Below are 12,923 nucleotides of genomic sequence, written 5' to 3' on the forward strand. Positions count from 1 at the left end.
TAAGCAAAGCAGTTATTTAGTAACAGGCTCTGGTTCAGAGAAAGAATAGGTATATCCTAAAATATCAGGAGATGCTTCTTCTACTTCTGGTAACACACTGAGGAGTCTGTTTTAGATAAAACAAATTATTATTATTGTTGTTGTTGTTGTTATTATTGTTATTATTATTATTATGTTCCTTAGTAGCTTGATAATAACTTTCTGAAAACCATGTCCTAAGTTAGTCAAAAGACAGCAGAGATCAAAGACAGGTTTAAATATATTTTTTAAAAAAGAAATCAGTGGAGACTACTGCCAGCATGGATGATTTAACCTGGGAAGGAGGTAGTGGTGGAGCAGCACTAAACACAAAGTGTGTTGGCCCCCTGTAAGACAGTACAGGACACCTGAGTAAGTTAATTTGAGTACCAGAAATAGAAGATCCCTGTGGTATTGTCTGGCAGGTTGTTTTTCCAGTGGCAGTGGGATCATGCAGAGAAAAAAAAAAATGTTAAGAAAATAAAATGATGTACAAAAATCACACAGAAAAAAATAATATTGGGGAGAAGTGGAGAGGTTTGGTAGTGTCGTGCTCCGGATAGGCCTCAGTTTGGGTGTGATTTTTTAGTTTTATGTAAAGCTGCAAGATATTCCCAGGTGCATTTACTGAACCTGCTAATCCTGGCATGGTGGGAGGGTACCTTCCCTCTATCATGATTATCTGTTTCACCTTTGTACCATCCAAATTTGATGGTTTATTTACAGTACTGCAATGTAATAACATTGGAACCTGGCGTGGGAATGTCCACGTCCCGTTGCCTTCTGCACTCTTGAGGCAAACATTAGTTCTGGGCAAGGGTTTCTATGGTTTTACTCTCTGCTTTGTGAAGGATCTCTGTGTAATCCCTAGGGAAGCAACATTCCCTTGCAGTCCCACTAATTTCTTTGTTTTTGAGCATCTTGTACAGCTTTACTTAATAAAACTGCACCAAACAGGCGAACGACAGCCATTTAGAAATGCAATTTTTGTTTAATCAATAGCTTTGTAGCTTTGCCAGCTCTGCCTTTCTTTTTGAAGGCTTACTCTGCTGAGTAAGCCAGGGCTGTGTTAAGTAGCTGGGCTGTAATGATTTGGCAAACCTTGCATCTGCTTCCTGCCACGAGGGTTCTGGTTTCATACTCCACTGGCTTTGCTGGCAACAGCCTGGTGCACCCAGTGACCCAAACACAGGGACAGTACAAGTCCCCATTGTGCAGCCTCCCACTGCACACCAGCACAGGAAATATTAGGTTTGTAAGTGCCATTTACCAAATAATAATTTGTTTTTATACAAGGGCAATGATCTAGATGAAATATTTACTTTTCCACTAGCAGTTGGGTTCCAATAGCCTGTAACCCGTGCTGTCTGCCTGGCCTGCTGAGTTCAACAGGTTCCAGGTGAAAATGACTTCCCGAGCTGGGGAAGGTGATAAATCCTAGACTGTCACTTGGAAAAGCCTTTGGTAGTAAGTCAGCAGCAGTGAAATGTTGTTGCCTCTAAAAATGTGGTTCCCTTTAGCTGTTACGTCAGTGGAAGCATGTGCTGGGGTGGAACAGGGTTGGCTGCCTCTTGGCCAACAGTTGTGTTGGGAAATAAAATTCAGCAAAAAAGAGTTTACTGTAGAAGTGAAATAAACAGGCCTGCTTTGTTCTCAGTGATCCTTTTCCATTTGCAAAATCCTCCCTACATCGGATGCTGGGCCTCTTTCCATTGCTGGATCCAGCCCAGCAGGGAGTTTGTTGTCTGTGTCTTGAACCCCAGTTTCCATAAAAAAGAGAATAGCCCACAGTTTTCTGCTTTTTTTTTGCTTTGGTAAAGCAAATAAAAGCAAAAGGAATCTGATCATAATGGTTTGCTTTCACTTGCTTGAAGAATTTCCTTCCTTTTGGGTTCTAATTAGCTCAGGGCCTTAAAAATGAGTATTTTTCTCTGTACTTTCTTTCTCTGCTCCAAAGCCCATGGGGATGCTCACCTGATACGCCACATCTTATCCACATTTGGGACAGTTTGTGCTCTCAGAAGTTTCTCATGTCCCCCCTCTGGTAGCTGTATCTCACCTGCCAGTGCCAGTCGAAATCCTGCCTGGCTCTTCCACCTGCTCCCTGCTGGGCTCCTTTCCTCCCACCCTGCTGTTTTCCAGCATCGTTCTGGAGACATCTAACGAAGTGGCAGCTTTCTAATCTAGCTTTTAAATATTCATTTTAGTTGCACACAGTAAAACTAGGCTGCATGATAAAGAAATGCTTCCTAGAAGCAGTTTGCTTCTTAGTTCAGGTAGTCTCTGTACTTAGGTAAAGTATCCTTCCTTCAAAGGAAAAGCACAGCTTCCTTTCTTCCTCCTGAAAACACAACTGGCACTTTTCAATGGGTGAATTCTTTCCTGTCTGGTTCCTCCTTTATCTCAAGTAAAGCTATTTGCTGTGTAATTTGGGGTAGATTTAGTCCAAGAAGGCAGAACTCTTCCCTACTATCCATCATGAGTCACCATGGTCAGAAGTGGTCAAATTTTGAGAAAAGTGCAGATTGCCTGCATTTACTAGCTTTAAAGAAATACTGCAAACTGGATTTTCCTACAGGATCATTATAATAATGACTTTGTCATCAGCTTTCCTACCTGTGTGCACACGCATCGCTTCCTGTCTCTTCAAGTATCACCTTCATTGTGTATGTATTTTACCTCTTTTTCCATTATTTCACTGTTATTGACACATTTCCAGTACTAACCCAGATATGATCCTGAGGGTTTTCTCCAGTCAAAGAAAAAACTGACGTTTTTCTTAGGAAAAGATACTCATATTTTATTTTTATTCGTTAAGTGCTGCCTTCCATACCTGCAGCTCCTTTGGAACTGTTTCTCCAACATGAGAAAAGCTTGTGCACATCTTCAGAAAGCTGTCACCACTTAAAATGACACACCCTGCACCTCTTACCAGCTAGAGACCCTCTAAAACAGTATCTTATAAAATAATAGACTTTTTTCTTTCTCTGTAGTTTGTCTATGTTAACATGTTCAAGCCAAAGTTACTCAAAGCAAGAGTGTCTTTTCAAGTCGCTTTTTACTTTCCTCATGTCAATTCCTTGGACAATATTAAGGCAAACTTAACTTTATTAGCATTGAGGTTTGTAGGCAACCAGGCACACCCACTACCCAAAGAATTTCACTTCAGTATTGGTCTGAACATATCATTTCCAAATTGCTTTGATACCAAGCTATAGTTTGCAGCATTCCTGTTTGATATTGAGTCTCTCCCTGCTGATAAAATGAGTGAAACTGAGATAACTTGCTGAACTTCTGCAATCATTTACGAACAGCCAAGGCCAGGTGGTGCTGGTATTATAAATTATTTTACCAGCTGGACCAAAAATGAAAAATCCTGAGAGTTTATGGAGCTGGCATATGAAAGTACCACTATTGGAAACAAAATTTTAGAACCGGATCATGCATTTCCTATGCAGCTTTTTTCCTGGTCTGTTCTGGTGGGTTTTTCTCATTTTTGGAAGAAAAAGAGAACCCAGAAGTTTGTTACTGTCCGCTGCAGTCACCTGTTGTGTTGGTGAATCAGTGCAAGAGGGTCACATAAGGATGGATTTCTTCTTGCACTGAATCTGTGAGCCCACAGTGATTGACAATGCAGACCAAGAAAGAGGATGAAAAATATTTCTGTGAAAAGGACTTCTGCTCTGAGAGCCATAAAACATATAGCCACTGCCTTTCTGGGGACTGCAGAATGCTTGATGCTGGTGGAATTCATATAGTGCATTTACTTCACACCTTTTTGTCTTTTGATGTTGGCCATCTCCTGCTTCCCACCTCCAGGGATGGAGAATTCATCTCCCAGTGTGGGGAAGGCAGCCAGCATTCCTGACTCCTACAGTGCATTCCCCAGGCTGTCCCACTTCCCCAGCGCTCGGCTGTGGGTGGCTTCCTGATGGGACAGGGTGTGGGACATCTGGGTTATTTGTGTTGCACGTATTTGGCAAATATTCCACACCATCTCTCCCCTCTCCTTGCTTTTCTTTGAAGGGTGTCTTGTGTTGTAGCTCTGCATTCAGGTTTGGCACTCGGTCATTTAATGCAGTTGACTGGAGGCTTTCAGTGGTTTCACAGGAGTTTTGGAAAAGTGACTGCACACAGAGCTTCCCCTGGGGTTTCTGACATTGTGACTGACAGGGCTGTCAGTGCTCACTGAGCTTTTGTCTCTCTTCCCTCGTGGGTGGGAAATCCCACCCAGCTATCCCGGGGTTTGATCTTTTTTCCACCCTACAATTTATATTCTCTTTTCATCTTCTGAGGAAATGCATGTCACATTTTCGGAGGTCTCGTTCTCACCCACTTCAGGCAGTGCTGAAAGCAAACAGCTTGTTACCCTTCAGCTTGTTCCTTCTGCTGTGCCCCGGGGTGCTTTCCAAAAACAAGGAGCTACAGATGGAGCACAGCAGCCTCTGTGCAATGAGCAGTCCTTCTCTGCCCACCACTGCTTCATTCATAATCATTGTGCTCCTTCTGCAACAGTTCTCTGTGTTCTGAAACCAGATTGAAGCAAGCGAGAACGAAAGGTTTTTGTATGTCCAAGAAGTGGATTTAATCACTTGGAGGGCGAGGAAACAGCTTATGGTGAACATTTTCATGGAGACATCCTCAGATAAATTTATTCTTACTTTAGGGTCACAACTCAGCTGTGATCATGACAAACAGCCAGTGTGAGACAAGTGATGCCCACTGAGAGTCACTGATCCGTGTTGTACAGTGAGTGTTTTTGGATGTATTTATATTCAACTCTTCAACCGGGACTGATTGAAGGAATTAAAGCAATTCTTGACTCCTACCTATGCTGTTGTGTCAGAAATCTGCTGTGTGTTGTTGGCAGGTATCAAAGAATGTGTGAGGGTGTAGAAATGCTCAGCATATGGTTGGATGCCTGCATGGAGATGGGATAGTACTTTAAGGAAGGAGACAGGAGAGATCCACTTAAGATGCTAAATGGATCTCAGAAAGGAGGAAGTATTGACATCAGAAGGCACAAGGGTGTTTTCCTGAGGTAATTCTACCTCTTCAATGCTAAGTTTCTGCCAAATTTATTTGTATATATATGGATCAACTTTAGCATTTTGTAGGACTCTGTATTTGGTGGAGCACTCCCTTTTCTGTCCCTGTAGCTCAGAACCTGACAGCTCTTAGAAGAAACTGTGAAGTTTTTTCAGGAAAAGGTTGATATGCAGGGATCACATCCTAGAAATCAGAAGCAGTGGAGAGAGGCCCTTGGAATGGTGGATGTTCAGTTGCTTTGGAGCTGGGTCCCTTCATCTCACCCAAGGTGCTGGAATGCATCAGGCAATGCCTGTCCTGCTGTGAATTAGCCACTCTGTGAAACAGCAAGGGCTGCTCAGAGAGAATCCCATGAACAAATGTCTGCTGGAGGAAGGAGTCAATCATGTGAGCATGTGATGTTGCTGGGGAGAGGATCCTAAAATGATTCTCTTATGTTCTTCATGGCCACGGAATGTCTCTGCCATGTCACTCTCATGTGCTCTCTGTCCCTTGCAACACAAGCTCGTACTTTGCTGCCTTCCAGATTCCAAGGCAAAAAAGCTAATTCTTTTTAAATGAAAACCATATCATAAAGAGCTGGATCTGTCATGCAGCTGAATAAACCACAGCTTTCCACACTGTTATTCACCATAGGCGTTCGTGTGTTCTCACTCGCTGTTGTTGACTTCTTGGCTGCTTGATGAGTAGATAACCATATAAAATATCTGGTTACTTCATTATTGGAGAGTGACATAAACTTGGTTATGAAAACAAGAGTCCAGTAGTCATGGCTCCCTTTAAATGTTGACTTTCCTGATTTAAAAAACCCCAAAAATACAGCACCTATCCTGAACACCTCTGTTCTAGATAACACTGTGTATACAATGACCAGCCTTGGTTACTTCAAATGTTTTAAGTAGGATCATCTCCCCCTCTTCATCACAGTTCTCCAATGTGTTCCTGACACTTTCTGGAATAGTCAAAGCATATTTAAGAGACAGTGTTTACATGTTTGAAAAGCAGAGTGTGAAAAAGCCTGCTTTCCATTAAGCCAATGGCCTCAGTGGCCGCTGGTTTTGTAGGAAGGTTGCACAAAGATGTTTCCTTGCCTCCTCCCTCAATGACAGCTCAGCTCAACTCAGCATTTTCCCAGGATTTGTTGGTTTGTCCAAGCCTCCCTTGGCCCCCTGTGACATCTCTGACAATCTCTGCCTGTTTTAGAGGCATTGCTTTCCTGGGTCACCCTCTCAAAGTTACTGTCCTCACTTTGCACTGCAGCTCCTATTACCGTTCCAGCTGAAATGAGCACCCCCATTTCACTCCTTCCTCTGTTACATCTTTATTCTCAACTGGATGTAAACCTCATAACTTGCAAAATGATCAGCATTTTATATTGAAACATTAAACATGTTGAAGCAGTTCAGAAGTAGGCATCTTTCCAGTGATGCAGCTTTGATTTCAAATGTTAATAAAAATTCCTAACGTTGAGCTCAGTTTGGGAGTGGACAGCTCACAGGCTGGATGATGTGGGGTGCTGTCTCCCACTCCTGGTTCAGTCCAAGAACCAGCCAGGAGCTGTTAAGAACTGTTAATGTACATCCTCTGTTTGGATTTGAGTTTAATGGCCATGTTTAAAGTTCTCAGCTGCCAGCCACACACCCTGTGTAACCTCCTTCCATACCAGTGTCTTCCTTTGTGGTTGATACTGGATGCACTGCAGAGATGGGATTCCCTTTTCAAACCTTCATTGAGACCTGAGGAGGTGGGATAGGGATGAATTTTTTCCTTCATATGGAAAAAACAGATGGCATTTGTGCATGTCTAAATAGCTGTCCTCTGTGGGCACTGTCATCCTGCCCACACTGACATGCCAGAGCAGATAAATTACAGCTCCCCTTCTCCCTTACCTTTCCCACTCTGCAATGATGTTGTTCAGTCTGCCCTCCTTTTGCATTTATTTTTCTCCAGTGGGCTTTAGAAAAAAATCTTATATTTAGTCCTGGTTCTACATTTAATGCTGGATTATGTGTGGGTGAGTCATGGCAAGTTGGGTCACAGGGAATGACTTCTCTCATATTCTCTTCTCAGAAGGTCAGTGGTGTCGTGCAAGGCTGGTACTGCCTAGCTCATAGCAATGTTCCCTTGCAGAAACAAAGCCTTTAGGAGAACATCTGCAGGGTCAGACATGTTACAGGTGGAGAAAACATGCTGTCCAGCAATCAAGTATCAGCCAAAAATGTCAAAACCCTACTGGTCCCACTGAACTTTACACTTGGAGCATGAGATATCTCTGCCTTCTCCTGTATTTGGGATACAGCTGTAATGGGCCCTTTGCTCAATTCTGTGAGGCCATATTGGTGTGCAGGGCTGGCCCAATGAGCTCTTCCTATTTAATGTGTTGCTGAGCTTGCACAGTTACAGCTCTTTGTAAGCTGGTTCTTTGAAAAGACTCCTTTGGATTTCTGTGGGAGTGAGAGACAGCCCGCTGTCATTATTTCCTTCTTGGCAGCTGGACATCCTCCCTGCCCTTTGGAGAAGTGGTGGCTGAGGTAAGTGCAGTTGTGTGGAGAGAAATCAATTGTTTGTCATGCATGTTTAATAAGCAGCTGGGGTGACAGCCAGGACACCTTGGGTAGCCTTGATAGCCACGAGTTTCTAAAGTGATCCAACATTTGACTCACGCTGAATTATTTTCAGGCAAATGGAATGGTTTGACTTTCAGAGGGAGGTGATGGAGGTGGTCTTACTTCATGGCATTTCCACTCCTGTGTGTCTTTTTTTCAGGCTTCCCTTCTTTATATTTCTTTCTTTCAGTTGTTACCCTTTTTCTGAAGAAAAGTGCTCCTGCTGCTGCTATTTTTTATCAAACTTACCTCTTGTCCCAACTTCATCTCTCTCCCTGCTACGGGAGAGTGAATGGTATCAGTCCTGAGGATTTCTCCAGTGGTCTCTTACCAGCCAGAGTTGCAGCTGTTGAACAGATTTTAAGCATCTCCTAAATCAGTTTCTCCCAGCCCTTGGCATTATCCTCTAGCTCAGCTTTGGGGTTTTTATTAAGGGTCACAGTGGTTCTGGTGAAGATTTGTGTACATGACCTCGAGAACCTTCATGTGCAGCAGGGCATTGGATGCAGTAGGAGGCTTTCCACAGGCTTTGGTGCACTTTGGCTCAGGCTTGTAAAGAATAACAGGAAACACTGGAAAACACACCAAGGGTAAACAGAGCAGTTTAGTTACATTAACTGTCTAGAGGAGAAACTCCACTAATGACCCAAACAAACAAAGCAAGTGCATTCGTTCAGCATTGCTGTGGGAAAACAGGGCTGGTAATTGAGTTTAGCTTAGAAGAATTACACAAGAAATTGGCCAGCTCAGGCTCAGAGTGTAATTCTGGCATCCTGACCCAGTTCTGATTGCTGCACAGGCTTCAGGGAGGCCAGAGCTCCCAGAGACTGCATGCTATTTTTTTATTCATAGCAGTACTAGCTACTTTAAAGCCTTGCTCTCCAAAAAGCTGCATCAAAGAAATCTGTTGCTGCTGCCTCTCTGTGACTCCTGATCAGATTTGCCTTGCTGTGATTATGTTAACAGTCAGGACTCAAACTGGTCAGTCAGCTTGTTTCTGGCCTCACACATAATGAGCAACAGTAAATGTGCTGCAGGACTCCTCCAGTGAGGCCGTGGTGTCTGGTAAGCAATGCATTATTTATATTAGGAAAGAAGCTGGGGTGTGAAACCAGAGTCCCAGTGTGCTTACTCTCAGTAAACATTGAATGAAAGAAGTTGAAGGGCTGACAGTCTGAGCTGTCCTTGCTTGCCTTTGTGAAATCTCATTGTTTTCAGGAGGAGAATGTGATGAAATGAAAGGCTGAAGTATTGCATGGGGTTAGGATGGAGGAGTGACTGTGGTAGTAACACAAAGGGAAACTGAGTCCTGCTCATTCGTAACGGCTCTGTTGGCTTTGTAAAGGGTAACAGGCAGCATCTGTTTGTGGCTTTGATAAAATGGACATTTTGGTCTCAGGGAGCACACAGGGCAGTGGGTTTGCAGGGCAGTGCAGTGTCATTTTGACATTGCTACTTCTAATCTAGGAGCTTTTCTTATCAACTCTTTGTTCAAGATCAGTTCATGTAGGGATAGAACTTCCCAAGGCAGAATATTTCAAGAGACTGATTACCTGCTTCTAATTCCACATGAATTCTGAATAGCAGGTAAGGTTAGATGGTCACAAATGAAATGTAAACTACTGATTCAGTTTGCGCTGGTGTTTAGTACAAACACACACTGCGTGTCACATTTATTCTGTTAAAAGGAAGGGGACTATTCATTAGTGAAAAGAACCAGCATGGCATTGCATTTACTACGTGTTTAGGAAAACCTGGTCCCTTTGATGTAGCTGGAGACCCTTGAACTTCAGAAAAGAATGTGTTAGCATGCTAGGGTATGCCTTAGTCCTGCAGGTCATTTAATCATTTTCTCAAGTGAGTCATTGTAAGGTAAAGTAGATGCTGAGAAAAGTTTTGCATTGCCAATTAAAACAGGCTCCAAAGGTGTTGCTGGTTTCATTCTACCAGAAACTCATCACTGAGAGGCCAGGAGGGGTTGCCTGTGTACCTTGAGGCCAGATCCCAAGCTAATATAAACTGGCAAAGCTCTTTCTGCTTTATACCAATAAAGGTATTTCTTTCAGGCTCAATTCCTTTATGCTTATGACTTTTAAAAGAATTTCTGTTAAGAAAACAGGATTGAAAAATGGGTAGATTTCCACACTTATAAGAACTGAATGAATTTCAGAAGAAGCCTGTAAATAACTTGAGGTGTGAGTTCTGATCCATTCTTATATAGATTCATTCTACAGAGAATACATTTCATCTCCCTCAAACCCCCTGCAAAATAAAGCTGAGTAAAGACTGGCAGCCTCAGCACTTGTCCTAGGCAAGACATCTTCCATGAGATCAGGTTTAAAATAAAGTTAAGGACACGAATGTACATTTAATTAGTAAGTGCTACCCTTGTTTTTTGCCAACAAAATCTCACTTTCAACATATTTGACAAAAAAGAATTGAAGGTAATCAGAAAGCTGAAGTATTTCTTAATTAACAACCCTAGACCAAGCACTAGTCTTTTCTGGAAGGGATAAAATCAGGGATCCTAAAGCACTTGGAAAGTCAGGAAGATGATTTGTTTTCAGCCTTTTGAGGTGGAACAGCTGATGTGCTGAGCATGAGGCCATTCAGGAAGCTGCCAGAACAGGAGGGCTGCCAGATCCCATCCCACAGAAACAGTAGAAACCCAAAAAGAACCCAGCTTTGAGTCTCAGGACTGTGGCAGTCACAAGGCAGACAAGCTGCAAGATACACTGAAAACCTGTCTGGTCTCCCTTAGAAAAGTTAACAGGATTGCTGCATGCCCACAAACCTTCTAAACTGGCATTTTTGGGCAAACTTTGTTCTGGAAGATTCCTGACAAGCTCACATCCCTTGCTTCATGGTACTGAGCTCTTCCTTTCCTGACTTTCAGGAACACAATCGTTAGATGGGCTTATTTGCATTGGAGAAATACTGCTGGAACTTTTCATCCTAGCATGTGAGGAGTTTTCTCTGTGTGTAGAAACAACATGGGTAAAATATTTGGAGTGAAACCCAGGCTCCATTGAAGTCAATGGCAAAACTCCCATTCACTTCAGTGGAGCAGGAATTTCACTCTTTACTGTTTTGAAGTTAGAGTTACTAATAGACTGTTAGATTATTCCTGCGTGCATCAAACAAAATGCGCCTGATGTTAATGTTTCTGAAGTGTTCAAAAACCACAAAGGTTTAAAAACAAGAATAACTATGAACTACTGAGTCTAAAAATTATATTAAATGTAGTTTTGCTAGAAATAATAATAATGTCCCTGGAGATAAACCTAAAATAATAGACTCCACCATATAATCTTCACTATAAGCTAAAAATAGCAGAGATGGTGGTTTAATCTAAGCCATAATTATCAAAGTGCTGAAGTGGGTTTTGGTTCATTGCAAATAGAAATGGATGTCGTGTTTGGGCTCTGAACAGTTGAGTCCCACGACTGGGGAGAAGCAAAGCCAAGAGCACAGTCAGAAAGCAAACAGGAGTCTCAGATTTGTCGGGAAATAGCATGGATTAAACAGTGCATATTTAAAGGGACTGCTCCTGCCTTGCTCCAGCCAGCCAGCTGGAGACCCTGTGAATTCTGTGTTTTCACCCCCAAATTGGTGGTGTTTTGCTAGAAAGTGACACTGGCCATAGAAGGCACCTTTCTTCCATTTCACCTTGGAACTGAAGGAGAAATGTTACTATTTCAAGGAGTTATTACTCTGTATGTTTCTGAAAAAGGATTTTAATGTTCATTTTGAAGTAGGATGGAGAATCCTTGACTCACTTTCACTGCCAGGCAGGTTGGTGTGATGGACTTAATGTAGGACCGAGTGTAGCAGGTGATCTTGGTCACACCATTTTTCCATGTTCACAAAGTTTTACCTGCACCAGAGGAGTCTCACCTTGCTATAGTGGCAGCAGGGATTTATTTTGAACCTGGACCTGCTGTAGCAGCCCTATGGTGAAGACTCCCCTAATGATAGAAGGGTCCTGAGAGGGAAGTTGGATGGAGGTTGAAGTAACACTTTTCTGTTTCTGAGTACTTTTGGAAATCCTCACTGAATGTGTTTGAATTCTTCTATGTGTTTATACAACACAATCTGCTGTTTGTTTAGATGGTTTGTTTTGCTGAGTAGGTCACATTCTGTCCTTGCTGAGATGGGCATGGGGAAGTCTTGGTGCTTGTTTGGACAGTACTTGCAGAAATGGGGCTTAGCTTTGCCTCAGGCTCCAGTCTAAGCACTGCTTTTACAGAGTCAGAGGCTAATTTAGGTTGCAAGGGCTGCTGAAGATCATCTGATCCAACCCACCACTCAAAAAAGGATCAGCCTCAACATTAGATACAGTACCACTAATTTAGAAAAATGTTTTTCCTAACAGTATATTCCAAATTCACACTGATGCAAGAACAAAGTAGGCCCATCTCTAGCTCATTCTCTCAGTGTAATTGGAGGGATCCTATCCACTAGATTTGGGAAAGCAATCCAAAATTTTCAGTAAATATTCCAGCAGATACCCCTTCTCTGAGCTACTTCACTTCTCCAGGTTCATTTCTCATAAACCCTGGAAGGAAAGTCCATAAGATGCACATTTAAAAGTTTCAAACACACAAATACCAATCACTTTGTAAAATTAAGGCAATGGATAAATTAAAGGAACCTCTAGTTCACTTATTTAACAGGTGTCATGGGCAGTACATGGATTGTGTGTTGTATTTGCAGCCTGTTGTCCAACTGTTAATTGCCGAGAATGTCATCACAAAAGGCAGTGGGAAATGAGAAACCCACATCATAACTTGATAGGTTTTTTCTCTTATATTGTTCTAATCCAACAGCATGGGAATGAGCCACGATGATGATCATCAGCCCTGTGCTGGGAGGTCTCACATTATGTCTGGTGAATGGGTGAAGGGCAGGAACCCAAGTGACCTTTCCTGGTCTTCGTGCAGCCGAGATGACCTCGAGAACTTCCTAAAGTAAGGATTGTGCTGAGTGTCAAAAATCCTACCAGGCAAGAATCCACTTTGTTGCTTTAAAGTGAAAGTATTAATAATTTTCCTTTTAAAGAAGTGTACATGTGTCATTAGCAAATTTGAATGTCTCCATTGCAATAGCCCCTTGAAAGGTTGAAGAGAGGCAGAAGAATTATGAGCAGTTGTCAATGTGCTGATAACATCTTTCAAAAAAATCCCCTATCACCTTCTTTTTACAGAAAATGCCCTTCAAATTTTGCAATGACAGAAATCTGTGTGTAGG

General features: G+C 42.4%; 1 protein-coding gene across 2 annotated transcripts in view; it reads left to right on the forward strand.

Annotated features, from left to right (window-relative positions):
• Window positions 1-12,923, forward strand: part of ADAMTS17 (ADAM metallopeptidase with thrombospondin type 1 motif 17) — a 156,674-nt gene that overhangs the window by 64,888 nt on the left and 78,863 nt on the right. For both annotated transcript variants that reach the window (XM_086849571.1, XM_086849570.1), the window contains exon 9: window positions 12,503-12,643. In XM_086849571.1, coding sequence (XP_086705697.1) covers window positions 12,503-12,643 — 141 coding nt within the window. The remainder of the gene's footprint in view (window positions 1-12,502; window positions 12,644-12,923) is intronic.

Source organism: Cyanistes caeruleus, chromosome 13 (assembly GCF_971803275.1).
Source record: "Cyanistes caeruleus chromosome 13, bCyaCae1.hap1.1, whole genome shotgun sequence".
Classification (NCBI taxonomy): Eukaryota; Metazoa; Chordata; class Aves; order Passeriformes; family Paridae; genus Cyanistes; species Cyanistes caeruleus.